Genomic DNA, 23,120 nt, shown 5'->3' with positions numbered 1-23,120 from the left:
CTGAGCCACAACACCGGCCCCTCCAGGTCTCCTTGAAGTTCCATGCTAGAATGCACCCCAGCCCTCACCTCTAGCCTTTCCTCCTCTGCACGTGTAGATACCCCAACCTGCAGAAGCAGGCTCTGCCACCCAAGTCTCTAACAACTACTTCTTGGCCACTGTGTGTTTACCCCTAAAATTCGTATGTTGAAGCATAATGCCCAGTGTGACAGTGTTCAGAGGTGAGGCCTTTTAGAAGGTGATTTAAGTCTGCAAGGGGGCAGAGCCTTCATGAGCAGGGTCAGCACCCTTCAGAAAGAGGCCAAGGGAGTTTATTTGTCCACCTACCCTGTAAGGTTACAGTGAAAAAATCCCTCCATGAGGAGAGGGTCCTCACCAGACACCAAGGCACCTTGACCTTGGATTTCCCAGGCCGGAACTGTGACCAGTAAATTTCTCTTGTTTATATGAGCTATCCAGCTTAAGGTCTTTTGCTATAGGTCTTTTGCTATATTGTAGGACCTCTTAGACTTACAAGCCTCCATGCCAACAGCATAGTTTGTGCTTGGGACCTGGAGCAGAGTGGTGTGGGAAATGGGCTTGGCATGGCATTCTGGGGGTCCTAGGAACAAAAAGGGTGGCCTAGAAGAAGGGACTCTCTCCCACTGGCTCTGCACACCCTGGGCTTGTAGTGAGATTTGCCAGGCCACCCATTGCTGGCAAAGGCCGCTCCCAACCTAGCCCTGGCCTCTGACATGGGTGCCTTGTATTTCCGCCCCGAAAGGTCAACAAAAAACAAGCAGACCAATACAAAAGAAAAAATACCGTTTATTCCACACAACTACATCGAGTGCTTCTCCCCCATTCTGCCCGCCCCCTCCCCCCAGCTCCAGTCCTCAGCAGGCTTTGCCCTGCACTGGGGACAGTCAGAGCCTCAGAGCCCGGCCTATGAGTCAGAAAAAGAAATCTGGGCAACAGCAGGGTGGCTTCTCCTTCCAAACTCAGGTGCTCCTCAGTCCATTTGGCCCAGTCCTTTCCCTGGGCCCTGCTCCCCCCTACCCCCGGATACAATAAATAGAACAGGGTCAAAGGCCCCAGATCATTCAGCAGGCCCCGGGAAGTTCTGGCCTTCCCTCCACTTGAACAAAACCACACAGTGAAACCGTTTCTGCCTGTCCTCCAGTCTCTCCAGAGCAAACAAACCAAGGCGCTCTGGCTTAACACCCAGAAAGATGCTTCTCCCAAATAAAACCTGGATCAACCCACTTCAGGTCTGAAGCTACCAAAAACAATGTGTATGTATCATCTCAGAGGTGAGTGACTCAAGGCCCAATGGCTTCCCAGGGTCCTACTGCAGGGAAATGAGCAGGGGCCACAGGCCAGCAAGCTGGGCCTTGGGCACACGTCAGGGAGACCCTGTACCCTCCCACCAGGGGCCGCAGCCTGCAGCTCCTATTCCTCTGGGTCAGTGACGCTTTCTTCTAGAGGAGAGAAAATTGTTGCGTTTCAGCCCAGCCTTGGGAAAACAGACTTAGAGGAGAGACGTGCTAAGAAAGCATGGCTAATTTAGAACAGCAGTTCACGATCTTTCCCTGCCGTGACACAGGACAGAGAGTGTCCCCGTGCACAGCCATCGCATGGGGGAAGCCCCCCTGGACTCGGAGCTGCTCCCAAGGACAGTAGCTGTGACCCACTTACTCTCCCCCGGAAACAAAGCACGCGTGCGTGCGGGGGTTTGCGCATGACGCCTGCAATTCCCTCGTGTATTGAGTGGCTGCTTCATCCTTACCCAAGACTGGCTTCCCACTCTCCTCCTGGAGGAGTGTGTCACGGGACTGGCGCGGAGAGCCTCCAGCTGGGGCTGTCTCTCTTGGGAAGCCCACTCAGGCAAGCTGCCCTCCTGCCTCCTCGGCCACGCCACACTTGGGCAGGTTCAGCTGGGCAAATGCAGTGGGGCGTGAGTGTGCATGCATATGTGTGTGTGTGAAAGGGAGAGAGGGAGAGAGACATCTCACTGGCAGGGCTGCCAAGATGTGGGCCACGCTAGCTTCGCAGGGCCTGGGTGGGACCCGCAGCAAGCAGACACAGAAACAGCACTCCACGGGGAGCTTAGCTGAGAGGCACCTCTGCACGGGGGACCTGTGGCGGAGGTGGTCCAACCCCGAATGAGCCACAGCGACCCCCTCTGGAGGCAACTCCCATCCTAACCTGGGCGTGTGCTGGACTCAGAGGGAGCACTGGGGGAGATTTCTTACACAGACACGGAATCAGACTCTGGACCAAAAAATGAGATTTCTCCTCCAACACTCAAAGCTTAAAGCTACAGAGAAAACTAGAGTTAAGTAGACCTGCACAGGAGACCTTCCCTGGCTGCCAACGGCTCTCTCTAGCTGCTGTGCTTACCCGCCAAGGGCCTGGCTGTCTGCTTCGTTAACGAATTTGCTCCTTTTGAGAAGCTGGGTTGGGGCTGGGTGTGGGGACGAGAGAGAAAGCCAGCATTCTTTTCCTCATTTTTCTCCAGAATTGCCTGCTGGCTGGGGCAGTGGGATGGTCTAGATTTCAAATTCTCTGAACCCACACTCTTTGTGGGGGTGGGGAATAGCTATGGACAGAGATTAGATTAAAATCTGGGCGGAAGGCCTTGTCCACCAAATTCCCCACATGCTGCACACACCAGACAACCCCAGGGCAGTTTGAGATCACTGCTGCTTTCCTCAAAAATGAATTGCAAAAGAAAAAAAGGGGGGGGAGGTGTCTGCTTTAGTGCAACCCCACCCCCAAAGGAACTAGGGAGAGGTGGGAGAGGAGCTCCAGGGCCGTGGGAACCTTCTGACCCCAAGGTCAAGGCAAACATCGAGCCCGACTTCTGAGCGGCACATCACACTTGTCTGAATTTTACCTCCTGGGTCCTTTTGGCGGGGGGAGGGGCAATGTGTCTACAGGCAAAGGGAGTTTGAGGCTGTGGTGGGTCCACCGGCAGGGCTGTCACATCTGCCACACCAACACACAGGAACAAAGGAGAAGACAGGGTAGAAAGAGAATGACATAGAAAATAAGAGTTCGCGGCCTGCGGTCGGGAACAGCCACAGCAGGGCCCACACCCCGGGAGTTTCTGGTTCCCAACCAAAATGCATCCTTCAGGAACCACGTTAGCAAAGTGCTTCTCTAAGCGACACCACCAAGTCCCCCGTTCAGCGTGCCCAAGCAAGGGCCTGGAGCTCCCTCGGCCCCCTCCCCTTCCCCGACTCCACCCTCCGACCCCGGACCCCCAGTCGCGGATATGCGGGTGCGGGGAAGGGAAGAGGGAGCCATCGGGGACGCACATGCACAGAGCGGAGTCGCGAAGCCAGGGCCAGCACAGCTGCGCGTGGCGAAACGATAGGTGCAGTGACAGCAGCGGCTGCAGCCAGGTGCCAAAGGGAGGGTAGAAAGTGCTGCATCACAGGGCTGCTGGGCCCGAGCCCTAGGGGATCTGAAAGACGTTCAGTTTGCTGGTGTTCTTGAGCGTCTGGCGCCGGTTGCAGAACCAGACCCGCACGACCTCGCGGTCATAGTTGAGCTCCTTGGCGATCTCGGTGATCTCCTGGCCCGTGGGCAGCGGGTTCTTCTCGAAGTAGGCGTTGAGCGCCTCTATGGCCTGGGGCGTGAAGGATGTACGGCGCTTGCGTTTCTTGGAGGGCTCGCCTCCCACAAACTCCATCAGGTTCTGCTGGCCTTCCTGGTTCCGCAGCTCCGCCTCGTTCAGCCACCGCTCCAGCACAGGCTTCAGCTTCTGGGCGCTCTTGGGCGTGATGTCCAGCTTCTCAAACCTGCGGGCCACCCACACCCGGGGCCGGGGCTGTGAGAGGGCACTGTCCCTATGCGGGGGGCTCCTCTCCCTCCCTTCCCCAGAGCCCCTACACACAGACTCCCCAGAACCCCAGATCCTAACAGCCTGATTGTTCCCATGGCCCCAGCTCAGGCCGCAGCATGACAATGATAGCACAGCTGCCTATGAACACCCACTCCAGAACTTTCTAAACCAAGCGAGTGAAATCCTCTGAGTGCCATTCCTCTCCAACTGCTTCCTCCCGGTGGTGTCACTACCAAGACAGGCCACTCTTTGTGGTTGAAACACCACGGCCCTGTGGTCGAACCACCACGGCCCTGTGGTCAGGCTAATGGCTGCTCTGGTCTAAGGATCTCATCTGTGGGGTTGGCAGACAGGAGAAACCATCCTGTTTTGAAACCTTCTGCTACCCCTCCTTTGGGGTAGCATGACCCTGTACACAGCAAAAGTAGTTGTTATTTTATGGTTACACTGCGGACAGAGGAGAGAGAGAGAGAGAGAGAGAGAGAGAGAGAGAGAGAGAGATGGGAGCATGACAGCCTATGGTGCACTGTATTGGAGACCAAAACAGAACGGAAGTTCCTACTTTTGTGACCAATTTTATAAGCTCTGCTCTTTCTCACTAGGATTCCTGGATGGATAGGGCCTTGGTTCCCCCAAAGAAGACCACACAAATACTCAGGATTGCAGAGCACATTTCAGAAGGCCCCAGAAGGCCTCAGCTGGGCTTCAGCTACTCCGGGTGTTACCTTCCCAACATGGAGAGCCTGGATCCCAGTCACCACATGTTCTGATGGCGCCGGGCACCGAGCAGACCCCCATCTTGTCCAGGACAGTCTTACTCACCGGCAGATAGCTGACTGGCTGTAGGCAGGACCTTCCGTTGCAGTCAGAGCCTGGCCCACCTGGGTCTGGGTAAGGCCCAAGGACAGCCGCCGGATCTTAAAGTTCTTGGCAAACTCACGGATCTCTTCTAAGTTGATGCCATCCTCATCCAGACTTGGAGTATGCGGCTCTGGACCAGAAGGAGGGACCAGGGATGAGTATGTAAGATGGCTGGACCAGGGGTGAGTATGTAAGATGGAAGGACCAGGGATGAGTAAGATGGAGGGACCAGGGATGAGTGAGTATGTAACATGGAGGAACCAGGGATGAGTATGCAAGATGGAGGGACCAGGGATGAGCATGTAAGATGGAGGGACCGGCGATGAGTATGTAAGACAGGCATCATTACTGCTTTTCTGGCCCACTGGTCTGGACTGGTGCAGCAGTGAGGCATGAGAACATCCAGCAAAAGGCTCGTGAATCCTCATCATCCCTGCCCCCAAGCAAGACCTGAGGGACAAGGGGCCTGGATCAATCCATCCAGGAGCAAGGGTCTATTTTCAAGTTCTTCCAGCTCTAACTGCTCACCTGCCCCAGTTCTCACTACACCTGCTGGCCATGCACATTCCTCAGATACAGGGTAAGTGAGCACAGCAAAGGCAGCCAATGGCTTAGCCTCTCAGAGAAGCAGCTGGACAGCTGGCAAGGCAGCCTCCACCGTCAGCATGCCTAGAATGCAGCTGAACAGGAACGAGGCTAAGAAAGCCGGCCCGTGCACCGGGTCTCTGCCCTTCCCCGCTGGGCTCCAGGAAGTTTACTATGGAAAAAGCAGCATCTGAAGAGGTTGGGGGCCCCCAACTACCTACCTCCCGGCTACCCCACACTCCTCCCCCAAGAGCCACTTACTGGACACCAACTGGCTGACCGTGGGAGTCTCTGAGCAGGTAATCGGGATGGGAGCAGAGGCGGATGGTTTGACGGCCGGGGCTGGGCTGGCAATGACCACGGCAGGCGGGGGCGCAGCAGGTGTGGGCTGGATGGGCTGCACCTGAGAAGGGACAAGTCCTGCCCAGCTCAGGGGGTTGGAAGCCCTGGGCAGACAACAGCAGGGCAGAGAGGGACACAAAGCCCTCTCTCACCCAGCACAGTCCCACCTGTGCCCATTCAAACGACAAGTTGCTTATTCATACCTGCCCCATGATAATGACCCCTAAGAGGTTCCGCCAAGCTGGGGCCCCACAGCTTCCTGTGACGAAGGCAGGCAAGAGACTCGGACAGGTTCAGCATGCTTGGTCAAAGTACTAGCAAGAGCCCACCCTTGGGAAACTGCTCTCAACCCCCTTCCCTCAACAGAGAAATCTAATCTTGATTCGGGAGCCTCCCGGACCCAAAGACCCATGAGCAAGGAACTGGTAGGAAATGCTGGCACCTACCTATAGTGACATACTATACAGCCATTACAAATAATAAAGTGTCTGCCCTCTATCTCATAGTGCCAAGGGTAAAAAATGAGGTATGAAAACCATTTTCTGGGGCTGGGCATAGCAAGTTAAGCTAGCACCTGCGACACCCGCATCCTGTGTGGGCCCTGATTTGAATCTCGGCTGTTCCACTTCCGATCCAGTTCCCTGCTAATGGCCTGGGAAAAGCAGTGGAAGATGGCCCAAGTGTTTGGGTCCCTGCCACCCATGCAAGAAACTCCCAAGTCGCTCTTGGCTCTTGACTTTGGCCTAGCACAGCCCCAGCCAGTACAGCCATCTAGGGAGTGAACCAGCAGATGGACGATCTCTCTCTCTCGCTCTCTCTCTCTCTCCCTCCTTTTCCACCCCCCTCTCTCTCCCTCTCTCTGTATAACTCTAACTTTCAAATAAATAGATAAATATTTTAAAAACAACAAACCATTTTTTCTATGGAAGAATGCCTTTAAGAAATTCATTGAAATTTCCAGAAAAAAATAATCTTGAAGCCTATAAAACAAGCTACTAACTTAAAGTCATCTCTGGAGTGAAATTAGAAGAGGTTTTACTTTGTTTTGTTTTGTTTTGTTTTGAGAGGCAGATGTATAGAGACAGACAGACAGTGAGAGCTCCCATTCACTGGTTCACTCTCCAATGCACAACAGCCTGAGCCAAGCCAAAGCCCAGACATCCCACAGGGGTGGCAGGAACCTCTTGAGTTACCATCGCTACCTCCCAGGATCTGCATTAGCAGGAAGCTGGAGTCAGGAGCCACAGATAACTAAGGCATCAGGCTCTTTCTATGTGGGATGGAGCATCTTAACAAGTGTCTCAATCACTGGGCTAAAACGCCTACCTCTTACTTCTTCCATTATAAGGAATGCCGGGCTGTTTATAAGAATCATGCAAATCGAATCCTGTATCTATAATCAGGAGAAAGTACGAATATATGAAACAAGTGTTTTTAGCAATTTTTTTTTTTTTTAAGGAAAAGCTTTCCAGGGACTGCAGGTTTCTCCCAGATGGCCCTGCTGCCTGGGTCCTCTCTCTTCCGTCTTCATTCCCAGGCCTTTGCCTGGGTCCACAGCACCCTGTCTCTTGCTAGAACTGTCCAAACTATCTCCTGACAAGTGACCAGGGTCAAGTCTCTCATCATGGTCCGGTTCTTGGCTCCACCCAGATAACAGAGGAATTAATTTTATTTGTTTGTTTTTTGGTGCATTTTTGATCAGCTGCTTCCTTGCTGAAACACTTGGGTGGCTCCCCAGTACCTTGGGGTAGTAATAGCAATAGGAGCTACCGTTAGGAAGGATGTTTTGTGCACCAGAGTTGTAATCACGTAGGTGTAGCATTCCTAAAACAAACCCAGCTTCAACATCACCTAGGAAGTTACAAGTGCACACTCCTGGGCCCCACCCCACACCTGCTGAATGAGAACTCAGAGACAGGCCCAGGACCAGGTGATTCTGATGTTCAAGTTTGAGAACCACGGCGCCAGTGCTTGGTACTTGCTGTGGTCTTCCAAAGGTAGAACATCCAACTCACCTTTTTGGATGAGTTCCAGTGCCTTCTCTATGAAGCCAAAACCTCTACTCTGTCAAGAGCTTCCTTCTCTGGGGTCCTCAAGTACCTTATTAATCCCCTACCATAGACTTTGTCATGTGACTTGTAATTGTCACCCACACTGGGCCTTAGGGTACTCCGAGCATCTTATCTCTGTGTCTTCTGCACCTGGGATATAATCGCCCCTCAAAAAATTCCAAGGTGGGGCCTGCTCTGTGGTGTAGCAGGTGAAGACACCACCTGCAATGCTGGCATCCCATGTGGGCGCTGCTTTAAGTCCCAGCTGCTCCACTTCTGATCCAGCTCTCTGCTGTGGCCTGGGAAAGCAGTAGAAGTTGGCCCAAGTCCTTGGGTCCCTGTCCCTGCACCTGTGTGGGAGACCCAGAGGAAGCTCCAGGCTCCTGGCTTTAGATCAGCGCAGCTCTAACCATTGTAGCCAATTGGTGAACCAGCGGATGGAAGACTTCTCTCTGCGTCTCTGTCTCTGTCTGTCTCTCTCTCTGCCTCTCCTATCTCTGTGTAACTCTGACTTTCAAATAAATAAATAATTACAAGGGCAGGCATTTGGCCTAGTGGTTAAGACACCAATTAAATATATACATCCCACATCGGAGTGCCTGGGTTTGGCTCCTGGCTCCAGCTCCTCACTCTAGCTTCCCTCTAATGCAGATCCTGGGAGGCAATGGCAGTGGCTTGGGTAATTGGATTCCTGACACGCACATCGGAGACCTGGATTGCATTTCTAGTCTTTGTTTCTGCTTCTACTTCAACTCCAGCCCAGCTCTGGCCATTGCAGGCATTTGGGGGGGGGGGGGGGGTGAACCAGTGGATGGAACCTCTCTCTCTCTCTCTCTCTGTCCTGTGTCTCAAAAAAAAGAAGAAGAAGAAGAAGAAGAAGAAGAAGAAGAAGAAGAAGAAGAAGAAGAAGAAGAGAGAAAAAAATTTTGAATGAATAACTAGCCAAAGCCATAGAGGAGTAGTGTAGAGGCGAAAGGGGGAAGATGGAGAGGCACAGAACTAACCTCCCAGTGCTGACCCAGGCCCAGTGTACCTGAGGGCACAGGTACATGTTGTGGTGTGTGTGGGCGGGGCCTGGGGTGCTGTTTTCTTGAGCAGGGCATGTGTGCACCCCTGTGGGCCTTCTATTCTGGGAGCACCCCTCTCTCCAGAGCTCCACAGGCAGCACTGCCTGGCAGTCTGGAGCGAAACAACAGCGATGGCTGCCCCCCAGCCCCAGCCCCAGCCCCAACCCCAGTACCTCACTCTTAGCAGGGGACTCAGGCGTGCTTGGTTTCCGGACAGCCACGGGCGGAGGCAGGGGGCTGCTGGCCAGGGTTGCAATCACCTGGCCTTGGGCGTTCAACAACAACTGGGGTGTCACGGCCTGGACCTGCAGGCTTTGTGCTGGTGCTGGGGCCGCCACGCTAGCTGAGTTCACTACCCATGGAAGCGTTCCAATGACCTGGGAGGGAATAAGACAGACACCCCAGGTGTGACAGGAGTGCCCTGCTCCACCGCCAACCCAAATCCCCACACTGGCAGGGGAAAAGACTAACTTGGACAAATCACTCATCCCCTGGCCTCTGCTCAGCTCACACTTTTTCCTTTATTTTATTCCCCAGAGCAGGAGGAGCTCTGGATGCGACTCAGAGACACTTGGATGTGACTCCCTGCTCTGCCACATTCTAGCTGTGTGGCTTACTTTTTCTGTACCTCAGCCTTCTGTCCTATAAATAGGGAATGGGGGAAAAAAAGAAAAAAACACACTCTGATGCCTGGCCACGGAGAGGGTGCTGCATTTGCCAACTGTCCCTCCCCCACTAGAGAGAGCTCCCCTGGGGCAGGGTGTGTGTTCTACATGGGGTGGGGGTGCTAGGAACAGTAGCCTGGCACCAGTGTCTCAGTCTCTCAACCCAAATCCCAGCCCCCTCCTCCTGGCCAGCCACCCCACACTTCCCACTGCTCTGCTCTGCCTTTGGCCACTTGCCTGTCCCTGAGCATTGGTGAGGATCTGACTGCTGATCCCGGGCATGCTGGGAATGGCGTTGGTAATGACCGGAGTCGTGGTGAGGGAGCCCAGAATCTGAGTCTGTCCCCCGAGGGAAGCAGCGCTGATCTGTGGGCAGAGGAAGGGCCTTGCTCAGAGGCCATGGGGCAAGGGAGAGACCCGGGCACATGGGAGAGGGTCGAGGACACGGGGATGGGCAGACATGAATGTGGGCTGGAAGCCCATGTCCACCAGCAGAACTGTACTATCCAAGGTTATGGGCTGCAGGGGGTTGTGGGGATGGGAGGGCCATGGTCATGGGACAGCAACTCTGGGTAAGCTTTCAGGCCAGGCCTGGGAGGGTAGAAGGGCCAGACTGGAGAGGCTAACGTCCTCCTAGTCACCTCTAACCTCCCACAGCCGGACCAGCAGCCACTCTGCAGACACTGGCAGACAGCTGTGAGCCTCTCGCTGCACCTTAGCGATGGCTCTGTACACATCATCCCACCCTCCACGACCGGTCCAGTGGTTCAGGCTCTGGAGGATTCTCCCAGCCCTCTTGGCAGAGGTGGTCTGCTTTTTGTCCAGGCTGGACAGCTGACAGTTGCAAAGAAGACCTCAGAGTGAGCCCGTCTCTGCCGATGTGTCGGAAAAGGGTGGCACTCGGGGGCTGGTCCTCCACCCTTAGCCCAAGATCGATTTGGTCCATCCCTGGTCAGCCGTGGGAGAGGGCAGCAGCTTACGATTCCCGGGCTAAATGCGAAGCCTGCAGGCTGGACGGTAATCTGGGGAGGGGTGTCCACTGGCTTGGGGGTGGGGGCAGCAGTGGTGGCGGCGGCGGTGGGTTGCGGTAGGATGGCGGGTGCGGTCTGCAGCAGCGGCTGGGTCTGGAACAGCGTCTGGGGCTGGGCTGGTGGTCGCGGCTGGGCCAGTGAGGAGGTCTGTACTGGTGGGGCCGCTTGTACGGGTGCCGGGAGAGCAGTGTTCGTGAGCACAGCAGCCGCTACGGAGCAAGGCAAGAGACACAGGTGCTCAAGTGCCTAGCCACGGCCCAGAGCGGCTCCAATCCCAAAGGATCTGCACGAGAATAACAGGGTGGGATGGTGTCGGGGCAGTGGGCATGGGGGGCCCGGCAGCTGCAGCCATGATTCCCTTGATCCTTGAAGGTTGGCACACGCCAACGTCGCTCATCCCCCCCCACCCCGGGGCCAGGAGATGTGCAGGCACAAGACCCCGACGTGGAATCTTCTCGTGGTCCATTTCAGGAAGCAGCTCACAGGGTGTATGCTGGCGTGGTGCGGCGTGGCGTGGCGTGGGGCGGGGTGAGTGGGTGGGGGCAGTCTCATTCAGTTGAGCGAAGTGGGCCCAGCACGGGTCATGGCCCACAGTCCCGAGGCGGTGCAGCAGCTCTGTGGCTGGATCCAGACTCCAGGGCTGCGGCCCCCGGGGGAGGGCGGCGGGTTCTGAGTTCAACATAGCCAACACATGTGCAGGGGCGGTGGTGGTGGTGGTGGTGGTGTAGGGTGGTAGGGGCCTGGTGCAGTCCTGGGAGAGTGGCCGTTACCTTGGAGACCGGCTAATGGTGGCTTGAAAACTGCCCCTGTGGGAGAAGCAGCGGCCAGTCCAGGGAGGGTAGCCACGGTTGCTGTAGGAATTGTCCACACGGCCAGGCCCTGCTGACCGGCCACTTGACCTGCAATACTGATGGGGATAAGAAGAGGTTGAGTAACTGCCCCTGCTGGAACCATAACTCCTGTCAGAACTGTGGCTAAGTTTTCCTGAGTCAAGACCTGCAAAAGCAAACAAGATTTCAAAAAGAAAAGAAAAAAAATAATAAAATACAAAATCAACATCGACAGCGCGAACACTGGGTCTCTCGGACCCAGCAGAGCACAATCAAAGCATTCTGAGGGCAGTGGGAGAAAGGTCAGGTGTGGGTCGGGGGGTGGGGAGGTTCAAGCCTGGCTCTGGGGGTAGGGGGAGGGAGGGGACCTGGACCAGACTACCCTGCCTGCCAGGAAGTGGCCCAAACCTCCCCCACAGGACAGGAAGGGGCGCACAGGCCAGAGCCACCAGTCTGCTGCCTCCCCAGCCTTTCCCAGGCCCCTGCTCATGGGACAGCGCTCTATGGCCAGGGAGCAGGCGCAGAGCTGGCCCAGCCCAGTGGTCAAGGGGCCACAGAGCGGCTGCGAAGCCCTGATGGAGGACAGCCTGGGTTGTCCGCGCCGGACTGGGTGCCTGCGCCGGACTCGTGTAGCAAATGGCCCCAGGCACTGCGCATGCTCCCTTTGCCGCGCCGCCCGGGGTTGACAAGGGCATTTGCTCATTTTGTCATCAGATGAACAGAAACTCCGGCAGCATCCAAGAGTGAAAGTGATTGCTACAGTGCTCATTGGACCCGCGGAGACTGCCCGGCCAAACGCAGATCCGCTTTCCCAAATGGGCCTAGTCTGGGGCAGGAAGAAGCCGGGGGGGTGGGTGGGGGGGTGGTGGCTAGTAGGAGTTGTCCTCCCTTGTCCCGCCTCCTGCACTTGCCAGATCCCCACGGCCACGCCCATGCATTGCTCCTGCCCACTGCCCTCTGTCCAGCTCTCCAGGCGGCCCTTACCTGGGGGGCAGCTTGTACGGCCAGTGGCGTCAAGGTCTGAGATGCTGCCTGAGGCTGGCTTGGGGCTTGGCTGAAGGTGGCAATGGCAGGGGCAGGGCTCGGAGGGATCCCCGGGAGCGACTTGGCTTCACGTGGCATTGAGAGAAAGGAAAAGGAGTGAGTAGGATGCCTGAGTGGCAACTCTCCGCTCACATTTCTGCAGAACCCAAAAACCCATCATTGGCCAGTAGGGGGCCTCATCACAGCCACGCAGCAATGAGAAGGGTGGTTGGTTCCTCGGAGATGAGACAAGGAGTACATACATTGGCTGATGATGTTGGATCAGGTCAGTGGCCACTTAATACTGGCTGGGCACAAACTGCCAAGCTCTGAGAGAGGCCTACAGGACCATAATGTCAGGACAGGAGGCCAAGAACCTCTCCTATCCCTTTTGTCTTCAAGGTCCCTTTGGGTAAAATGGGAACCAGTGAATCAGCAACCCTAAAACATAGGCAGTGATTGGAGGGGCCCGCGCTGTGGCATACTGGGTAAAGCCTCTGCCTGCAGTGCCGCCATCCCATATGGGCGCCGGTTCAAGTCCCAGCTGCTCCACTTCTGATCCAGCTCTCTGTTGTGGCCTGGAAAAGCAGTAGAGGATGGCTCATGGTCCTTGGGCCCTTGCATCCACATGAGAGACCTGGAAGAAGCTCCTGGCTCCCAGCTTCGGATCAGTGCAGCTCCGGCCGTTGTGGCCAAATGGGGAGTGAACCAGCAGACGACGGAAGATCTTTATCTGCCTCTCCTCTCTCTGTGTAACTCTGACTTTCAAATAAAAAAATCTTTTAAAAAGGACAGGCAGGGGCTGGAATGGTGGTACAGTGTGTTAAGCTGCTGCTGGTTACATTAGCAGCCCATAGGAACACTGGTTTGGGTCCCAAATGCTCCACTTCCACTCTAGCTCCCTGCTAATGTGCCTGGGAAAACAGTGGAGTATGGGCCAAGTACTTGGGCCCCTGCCCCCATGTAGGAGCTCTAGATGGAGTTTCAGTCTCCTGGCTTCAGCCTGGCCCTGCCCCGGTCTTTGTGGCCAATTCCAGCCTACATTTTAATTTAGAAAGAGGCCAGCATTATGGACCACTTGTGACACTGACATCCCATATTGGAGCACGGGTTCGTGTCCTGGCTGCTCCATTTCCCATCCAGCTCTCTGCTAATGTGCCTGGGAAAAGCAACAGAAAGTGGCCCAAGTGCTTGGACCCCTGCCACCCATGTAGGAGGCTCAGATGGAGTCCCGGCATCCTGGCTTCTGCCTGGCCCAGCCCCAGCCATCGCAGCCACTTGGGGAGTGAACTAGAGGATGGACGCTGTCCCTCTAATTGTTCCTCTCTGTTGTACTGCCTTTCAAATAAATACATAAATCTTTTTTAAAAATGTTTGGAAAAGTATTAACCTATCTGGGGAATTATCAGTCACAAAATATAGTAAAATCTACAAGGTTAAGGAATTTAGGAGCTGTGCAACAACAAAGGTCTTATAAAATAGTAGAAAAAAATGAAATGGAACGTTTATCTCCTCTGTGGAGGGAAAATACTTATTTTTTTAAAGAAAGATGTATTTATTTTAAAGTCAGAGTTACAGAGAGAGAGGGAGAGACAGAGAGAGAGAAAGAGAGAGAGAGAGAGAGAGAGGTCTTCCATCTGCTGGGTCACTCCCCAGATGGCTCCAATGGCTGGAGCTGGGACAGGCCAAAGCCAGGAGCCAGGAGCATCCTCCAGGTCTCCCACGTAAGTGCATGGGCCCGAGCACTAGGGCCATCTTCTGCTGCTCTTCCCAAGGCATCAGCAGGGAGCTGGAGCGAAAGCAGCCAGGATACAAACCAGTACCCATGTGAGATGCCAGTGTCACAGATGGCAGCTTTACCCACTATGCCACAACTCCATGCCTGGAAGATACTTTTCTAACTCTGAAAAAAAAAAAAATTCAGAGAAGGTAAGGATAACTAGCAGAGGAAAACAGAACAACTATTTTGTTGGGCAAGAAGTAATAAAATGCAAAAAGGAAGATGTGAAAATGGGGATGTGGCAAAGCTGAGTGATGAAAGCTTGCCATTTAAAGAAATGAGGGGGGCTGGTGCCACGGCTCACTTGGCTAATCCTCCGCCTTGTGGCGCCGGCACACCGGGTTCTAGTCCCAGTCGGGGCGCTGGATTCTGTCCCGGTTGCTCCTCTTCCTGTCCAGCTCTCTGCTGTGGCCCGAGAGTGCAGTGGAGGATGGCCCAAGTGCTTGGGCCCTGCACCCCATGGGAGACCAGGAGAAGCAACTGGCTCCTGCCTTCGGATCAGCGCGGTGCGCCGGCCGCAGCGGCCATTGGAGGGTGAACCAACGGCAAAGGAAGACCTTTCTCTCTCTCTCTCTCTCTCTCTCTCTCTCACTGTCCACTCTGCCTGCCAAAAAAAAAAAAAGAAAGAAAGAAAGAAAGAAAGAAAGAAAGAAAGAAAGAAAGAAAGAAAGAAAGAAATGAGGGGCCGGTGCTGTGGCATAGCAGGTAAAGCCACCGCCTGCAGTACCGGCATCCCATATGGGCGCTGGTTCTAGTCCCAGCTGCTCCACTTCCAATCCAGCTCTCTGCTATGGCCTGGGAAAGCAGTAGAAGATGGCCCAAGTGCTTGGGCCCCTGCATAGGAGACTTGGAAGAAGCTCCTGGCTCCTGGCTTTGGATCGGTGCAACTCCAGCTGTTGCAGCCATTGGGGGAGTGAATCAGTGGATGGAAGACCTCTCTCTCTCTCTCTCTGCCTCTCCTTCTCTCTCTGTAGCTCTGACTTTCAAATAAATAAATGTATCTTTCAAAAATAAAGAAATGAAATGCTCACTATACGGAGGTATATTCCCACAGAGGGCATGGGGTGCCGGGGTTTACATCCATTGAGAGTTTTGTGGTCTCTTCCTGCCAGACCACTTTGCAGAAAGACTGAAACAACTTCTAGAGCCATCAACATTACACCTGCTGTCCACAGCATCACCCAATTTTGAAGTCAGTTCTTTTCCTGCTCATTGATAGTAAGAGTTTGTATTTTTCCATGTGATAATTGCCTCCTATGCTATTAATGAATTTCTCTTCAAAAGGAAAGACAGTGGACCACCCCACAAAAAAAAAAAAAAAAAAAAAAAAAAGCTTAAAGGCCCAGTACAAAGACCTTAAAAGCAGCACTATTGATAAGAAGGAAAAACCAGACAGTTTGACAATGGCCCAAACCAGAAGCAAGTGTTTAAATCTATGTCAATAAAGGAAATGTATATGAAGCAGTTGATGGTTAAGTGCCGTACAACTTTGGTGGTCCCGTCTTAGGAATATGGAGGTGAGACTGGATGGCTATTTAGAAAGACACCAATCACTGGATTATTATTTTTTTCCCTGAAAAAGTTTCCCATCATCTAGTTTAGCTTAGCTTAGCTTTCATAAGAGGAAGTCCCTTTTAATACTGCATACCTAGAAATCTTCCATTAGTCTGTGCTGGCAGCTTCCTAGGCGGTGGCACCATCAAAATACCTCCCTTAGCTGCTGAATAACCAAAATCCCTTTACAGCAGATCCCTTTCATGACTGGTTTACACATACAAGGCTGTGCCCATATCCACAAATACTCAGGGTACAAACAATTGCTTTAGGATCCATTTCCGAGAGCACATTTAGATGAGGCATAGAATGAAGCCTCCAGAAGTGAGAGATGGAAGGTGGACAAAGGGGTGGAAAGGGAAGTTAGGGCACTGGGGATAAACCTGAGAAGCCTCCTGAATTGTCTGGGAAAAAAGGCTTCACCCCAGGATGGCTGCACTGAATGGAAACAGTAGCAACAGCCCTGGGAAGCAGGTGCCCCAGCCTGGCCTCAACACAGAAGCAGAGCATAGCCAGGTTACGGAGCAATGGGCCCGGGTCTCATCACGACTTTATTCAAATGGGGAAGAAACAGCTGGGATCCCCAGGAACCTGGCTACTGATTTGCAGAAAGAGCAAGCCATGTGAGGTCATGCACTTTTCTTGTTAAGGAGCTGCTGGCTCTCTGAAGTCTGTTGTCCTTTGCTGTCTTCCTGATCCGTCATCTTGGCCCAGCCAGGCCAGCCCAGGCCTAGGGAAGGGGTGGATTGCAGCAGAGGGCAAGGGGAGACAAATCCCGGTGTCCTGGAGTGGGGATTGGAAAAGAAGGCCCAAGGTGTCCAGTAAAAGGCATGGCTTGGGGCCGCCGCTGTGGCGTAGTGGGTAAAGCCGCCGTCTGCAGTGCCAGCATCCCATATGGGTACCAGTTCAAGTCCTAGCTGCTCCACTTCTAATCCAGCTCTCTGTTGTGGCCTGGGAAAGCTGAAGATGGCCCAAGGCCTTGCGCTCCTGCACTTGCGTGAGAGACCTAGAAGAAGCTCCTGGCTCCTGGCTTCGAATTGGTGCAGTTTTGGCTGTTGCAGCCAACTGGGGAGTAAACCAGCAGAGGGAAGACCTCTCTCGCTCTCTTTCTCTCTGTGTGTAACTTTCAAATAAATAAATTTTTAAAAAAGGGTATGGTTCCTCTGCAAGGTGTTACTGAACCAGTCAATGACCAGAGGGCAGTGCAGGACACCACAGCTCAGCCACCTCTCACCCAAAGGTCACCTTTGGAGTTCAGCAGGTGTACACCTGCTAGGATGGGGCAGGTGCTGCAGAATCCTACCTACTCATCACTCAGCTCTGGGTAGGAGACTTGAACTCATCCTCAGCTCCTGACCAACAGCAGGCCCAGCCCTCTGCCTGCGCCTAGGGTCTGGGTCTGGGCAAAGGAGCCTTTGTAGCTGATTCAACCGCCTAAGCTGATCTGTCTGCCGGTCTCTGCCTACCTCACCCGCATCGCCCTAGATTAGGCCTGGAAGAACGGGAGTTCCAAGCACGAGGAAGTACAGATGGCAGACAGGAGGTACAACTGTGTGCTGGGCACAGAGGGCCCAGGGCTGCATGCTGGCTCGCCAGAGGACCAGAGAGGGGACTTGGCTGGAGCAACCCCAGATGGGAGCAATGGCCTCCTACCAGTTGCCTCTGCAGGGGCCTCTGGCTTGTCTGGCCCAGCTTCCCCAGCAGGCTCACTGGCTTCAGCTGGGTCCCCACAGTGGGAGCCCTCAGCAGTCCCAGCCTCTAGGCCTTTGCCTTCCTCCTCAGCGGGGAGCTGGGCATCCACTCCGACTTCCAGCACTCGAATGGTCTCATGGCCTGACATCACGATGACCTGCAAGAAGAGGGCAAGGGACACTGCTGGGGCTCAGGGAGGGGTGGGGAGGAAGGGGCGTGGCACAGCGCCTGGGGCCGGAGTTCTGGGAGTGGTCAGGGGCCCGAGATGAGGGCACTTCAAGATGAGGACCTTCTGTCCAGGGGATGTATGCTCTGAGAGAATTCCAGAACCTGTGGCAGGTGGCTGCTCCCGAGTCACAGACAGAGCTGCTAGACAGAAGCAGGTCTTGGGGCCGGCGCTGTGGCGCAGTGGGTAAAGCCCCGCCTGCAGTGCCAGCACTCCATATGGGCGCCGGTTCGAACCCCGGCTGCTCCACTTCCGACCCAGCTCCCTGCTATGGCCTGGGAAAGCAGTAGAAGATGGCCCAAGTCCTTGGGCCCCTGCACCCTCGTAGGAGACCTGGAGGAAGCTTCTGGTTGCTGGTTTCAGATTGGTGCAGCTCTGGCCATTGCGGTCAATTGGGGAGTGAACCAACGGTTGGAAGACCTCTCTCTCTCTCTCTCTCTCTCTCTCTGCCTCTCGTTCTCTCTTTGTGTAATTCTGAGTTTCAAATAAAAAATCTTAAAAAAAAAAAAAAAAAAAAAAGGCCGGCGCCGCGGCTCAACAGGCTAATCCTCCACCTTGCGGCGCCAGCACACCGGGTTCTAGTCCCAGTCAGGGCACCGGATTCTGTCCCGGTTGCCCCTCTTCCAGGCCAGCTCTCTGCTATGGCCTGGGAGTGCAATGGAGGATAGCCCAAGTCCTTGGGCCCTGCACCCTATGGGAGACCAGGAGAAGCACCTGGCTCCTGGCTTCGGATCAGCGTGGTGCACCGGCCGCAGCGGCCATTGGAGGGTGAACCAACGGCAAAGGAAGACCTTTCTCTCTGTCTCTCTCTCTCTCACTGTCCACTCTGCCTGTCAAAAAAAAAAAAAGAAAAGAAAAAAAGAAAGAAAAGAAAAGAAGAAGCAGGTCTAGGGACAGGCAGCAGGGGGCGACAAAGAGTCTCGCTTCTTCCCATCCAGCTTCCTGCTAATGTGCTCAGGAGACAGAGGATGATGGCCCAAGACCTTGGGTAGACTTGGCTCTGGCCTGGCTCATCTCCCATGGTTATGAGCATTTGGGGAGTGAGCTACTGAATGGAAGATCTCTCTCCCTGTGTATCTTTTCCTCTCTGTCACTCTGCTTTTCAAATAAACAAACAATAAATCTTTTTTTAAAGAAAGAAGTCATTGTAGAAAAATTAGAAAATACTTAGGAACTTCAAAAAGTTCACAGAAATGCAATCATTAAAAAAAAAAAAAAACTAAGCATAGACTTGAAATTTTTTTGTGTGTTAAAATAAATGCATCAGGGCCAGCATTGTGGCACAGTAGATTCAGTATGGCACCAGCATCCTGTATGGGTGCCAGTTTTAGTCCCAGCTGCTCCACTTCTGATCCAGCTCCCTGCTAATGTGCCTGGAAAAGTAGCAAAAGACGGCCCAAGCGCTTGGGGCCCTGCACCCATGTGGGAGACCTGGATGAAGTTCCTGGTTCCTGGCTTCAGCCTGGCCCAGCCTGGCTGTTGCAGCCTTCTAGGAAGTGAACCAGCAGAGAGAAGATCTCTCTCCCCATGTCTCTCTCTATGTAACTCTGAGTTGCAAATAAATAAATAAATTTTTAAAACGCATCTTTTGATTCTTTTTTTTCCATGAACTGTTCCCATACAGAAGGGGAAAAAAAACAAAAAACAAAACAAAAACAAAAAACAGTAACTCACTGGATGTCCAGACTTTCCCCCATGTGAATTTACACACTTACAAATTTTGTGACTGGGGGAGTGCGTTGCAGTGTGGCAGGTTGGGCCACCGCCTGGGATGCCCACATTCCATGCTAGAGGGCCTGGGACAGAGTCCCTGCCTCCACTTCCCATCCAGTTTCACGAGCCATCAGCGTTGCCTCCCAGGGTGCATGTTAGCAGGGCTCTGGAGCTGAGACTCTAACTCAGGCACCATGGAGTGGCACGCAGGCATCCCACCGGCACCTTCACTACTCTGTGGAACGCCTGACCGCTATCTGTGCATTTTCAGTCACCGCTCAAATCCCTAGATCCTAGTTGGCAGCTCCATCTGGACAGGTGACGTAACCACGAGGGGCTCCGGGATGTTCCTCCCTTACCCACACCCCTCGGTCCCTCACTCTCCCCACCCTCCGCCGCTGCCCGTCCCGGAAGATACCTGCTCATTGACTGTCAGAGATGACTCTGACCCTGCTCCTGGATCCATGGTTGCTTGTTGGGGTGGGGTGGGGGCCAACCCACACCTAGCGCATCCTGGGTAAGACGGGATTGGAAAAGCAAAGGCTGATGTGACACGGTGATACAATTCCCATCCCATCTAGAACAGTCAGAAATAGAGCGGCGGGAGAACAGGGGAGCTGGGTTCTCCCAAGCATCTGGAGGAGTAAACGAAATAGGATTTTTAAGAAGTTTCATACTAAAGCGTCTCACTTCCTACAGCATCCTAGGAGAACTTACACTCTGGAGGAAGCAGGAACATCTGTGCTTAGGGTGACAAGAGGAAAGGGGGGGCAGGCATCTGCCCCCGGGGGTCCCCCGGTCCAATGAAGACAGCACACCCAGCAGAACCCGGCGTGACTCTGATCCAGGCCCTCAGCACCTTAGACAAGGGAAGGAGCGACCTGGGTATTAGCGTGCTTCTCAGAAGAGAAGTCTGGGCAGACTTCCTGGAAGAGATGGTAAAGACATACATTAACACAGTGATCTCAGATTTTTAATACGCATGACCCTCACCCCGGGGCACTTATGAAAAATGCAGATGTCCACGCGCCTTTCCCCCAACAACTCGTAGGGAGTGTGATTCAACTCTAAGGTGATGCCAGTGATGGGGCCAGGACCAACAGTGGCCTGTACCAGCCAAGGCAGGACATCCCAGGTGGCCTGAGCCACAAACCACAAAGTTGTAAGAAACCAAGGAGGCAAGTAGGGCTAGACACTTACATAAGAAAGAAGACAATTAACACCTCAGGTCCCACTGTGTGCTAAGCATATTCTGGAACATTAACCTCTAGGGGTAACAGGTGAGGGAATTAAACTCACTTCTTTCCCTTTCTTTTCCCTCTTCCTCCTCTGGGTCTGTTGCTTTTTTTTTTTTTTTTTTTTAAGGAAAAACTGCTATAATCTCAATGTTTGTGTCTCCTTGGGATATGAAGGCAGATCCTCATGAATGGGGTTAGTGCCCTAAAAAAAGAGACACAGGGGCGGGTGGGGGTGGCACAAGGACACGGCCAGGAGGTGCTGGCTAGGCAGAGGCCCTTACTAGCTGCCCATGCCTTTGATATGGGACTTTGCAAGCCCCCAGGACCGTGAGAAACAAATTTTTGTTGTTAGAAAACTACCCACTTTGTTGTGATAATAGCTGGGGTGGACTAAGACAAACGCACCTAACACAGAACTCACCATTTAGTACGGTCACAATGTTGTTCAACCATCACTGCTACCTAGTTTCCTACCTTAGATTTTTATTTATTTGAGAGGCAGAGTTACACTGAGAGAAGCAGAGAGAGGGATCTTCCACCTGCCAGTTCACTCCCCAAATGGCTGCAATGGCCGGTGCTGAGCCAATCCAAAGCCAGGAGCCAGGAGCTTCTTCGGAGTTTCCCTCATAGGTGCAGGGGCCCAAGCACTTGGGCCATCTTCTGCTGCTTTCCCAAAACATCACAGCAGGGAGCTGGATGGGAAGTGGAGCAGCCGGGACATGAACCGGCGCCTACATGGGATACCAGTGCCGCAGGCAGAGGCTCAGCCTACTATGCCACAGCACCTGCCCCTAGTTCCAGAACATTTCATTCCACCCAAAAGGAGGCTCCACATCCACTGGGAGTCACTCCCCTTCTGTTGCCGCCTCCCAGTCCCTGGTAACTTTTCTACTTTCTGACAGTATGGACTGGCCTTAGCAGAATCATACAACAGGTGGCTTTCTGTGTGACTTCTTTTACTTAGCTGATCCATGTCGTAGCATCTATCACAAGTTCATTTCTTTTTATGGTTGAATAATATCCGGTTGTATAGGGGTGGGCATTTGGCCTAAAACTAAGGCACCGAGCCCCTTGGAGCAAACATTGTTGTGCAGTGGATTAAGCCACCACTTGGGATGTCCGCATTCCACATCAGAATGCCTAGCTTGAGTCATCCTGGCTATTCCATGCTTTCAACCCAACTTCCTACTCTTGTACCTGGAAGGCAGCAGATGACAGCCAAAGTTTTGGGTTTCTGCCACCAACAAAGGAGATTAGGATGGAGTTCCTGGCTCTTGGCTTCAACATGGACTAGCCCTGACTGTTTTGGCCATTTGGGAGAGTGAACCAGAGGATTGAGACTATTTCTGTTTCTCCCTATGTCTCGCGGTCATCCTACTTTTAATATATATATATATAAATATATATATATATATTTTTTTTTTGACAGGTAGAGTGGATAGTGAGAGAGAGAGACAGGGAGAAAGGTCTTCCTTTTTGCCGTTGGTTCACCCTCCAATGGCCGCTGCAGCCGGTGCATCTCGCTGATCCGAAGCCAGGAGCCAGGTGCTTATCCTGGTCTCCCAAGCAGGTGCAAGGCCCAAGGACTTGGGCCATCCTCCACTGCCTTCCCAGGCCACAGCAGAGGGCTGGCCTGGAAGAGGGGCAACCGGGATAGAATCCGGCGCCCCAACCGGGACTAGAACCCAGTGTGTCGGCGCCGCAAGGTGGAGGATTAGCCTGTTAAGCCACGGCGCCGGCCGAAATAAATATATATATTTTAAAAGATATCTGGGGCAGGCCCTGTGGTTCAGCAGGCTAAGCCTCCCCCTGCAGCACCAGCATCCCATATGGGCACTGGTTTAAGCCTCAGCTGCTCCACTTCCGATCCAGCTCCCTGCTATGGCCTGGGAAAGCAGTAGAAGATGACCCAAGTGTTCGGGCCCCTGCAACCACATGGGAGACCCAGAAGCACCTCCCAGCTCCTGGATTCAGATTGGCCCAGTTCCAGTTGTTGTGGCCATTTGGGGAGTAAACAAGCAGATGGAAGACCGCTCTCTCTCTCTGTCTCTCTCTGTAACTCTGCCTCTCAAATAAATAAATATTAAAATATATGTATATATATAATATATGTATATATATATATATACACACACATATATATATGAGTCCCACATTGGAGTACATAGGTTTGATACCCAGCTCTGGCTTTTGACAACAGCTTCCTGCTAACGCAGATGGCTCACGTAATTGGATGCCTGCCATCATGTGGGACACCTGGATTTGAGTTCCCAGTTCCTGGCCATGAGGGCATTTGAGATGTGAAACTTTTGTTTTCCACAGTGAGGATATACTCCATTCACTCGTTGATAGACAGGTGGGTTTCTTCTCCCTTTTGACTATTTTTGAATAGTGTATCTATGAAGATTTGCACACAAACTAAACACTTGTTTTTCCATTCTTTTGGGCCAATATCTAAGAGTGGAACTGCTGCATCACTCTTGGGGTTTTGCCATTTTTGTTCCCTGGCAGAAAAAGCTCCCTGATCAAACCAGAACTATAACAGTTCTGGTTATATATAAGGAGAACTACAACAGTCCTTCCCTCCTTTTCCTTCCCGGTCACTTTAGAGCAAGACCAAGAAAAGGGCA

General features: G+C 53.2%; 1 protein-coding gene across 10 annotated transcripts in view; it reads right to left on the bottom strand.

Moving 5' to 3' along the window:
* Nucleotides 1–809: 809 nt before the first annotated feature.
* The window catches only part of POU6F1 (POU class 6 homeobox 1), a 28,538-nt gene continuing 6,227 nt past the window's right edge, over nt 810–23,120 (bottom strand). For 3 of the 10 annotated variants that reach the window (XM_062203650.1, XM_062203651.1, XM_062203652.1), the window contains exons 2-12: nt 19,970–20,111; nt 19,671–19,887; nt 17,275–17,470; nt 12,249–12,373; nt 11,205–11,430; nt 10,384–10,643; nt 9,641–9,769; nt 8,912–9,115; nt 5,540–5,681; nt 4,655–4,823; nt 810–3,788 (exon numbers count right to left, since the gene is read on the bottom strand). In XM_062203650.1, coding sequence (XP_062059634.1) covers nt 3,443–3,788; nt 4,655–4,823; nt 5,540–5,681; nt 8,912–9,115; nt 9,641–9,769; nt 10,384–10,643; nt 11,205–11,430; nt 12,249–12,373; nt 17,275–17,470; nt 19,671–19,829 — 1,956 coding nt within the window. In that variant the 5' untranslated portion in view covers nt 19,830–19,887; nt 19,970–20,111 and the 3' untranslated portion in view covers nt 810–3,442. Of the gene's footprint in view, nt 3,789–4,654; nt 4,824–5,539; nt 5,682–8,911; nt 9,116–9,640; nt 9,770–10,383; nt 10,644–11,204; nt 11,431–12,248; nt 12,374–17,274; nt 17,471–19,670; nt 19,888–19,969; nt 21,841–23,120 lie in introns of those variants that run through there. The other 7 variants (XM_062203645.1, XM_062203647.1, XM_062203648.1 and 4 more) reach the window with 6 other exon arrangements.

The sequence above is a fragment of the Lepus europaeus genome, chromosome 10, assembly GCF_033115175.1.
Source record: "Lepus europaeus isolate LE1 chromosome 10, mLepTim1.pri, whole genome shotgun sequence".
Classification (NCBI taxonomy): domain Eukaryota; kingdom Metazoa; phylum Chordata; class Mammalia; order Lagomorpha; family Leporidae; genus Lepus; species Lepus europaeus.
The sequence above is the reverse complement of the archived record's forward strand: the minus strand, read 5'-3'. Positions and strand labels throughout refer to the sequence as shown.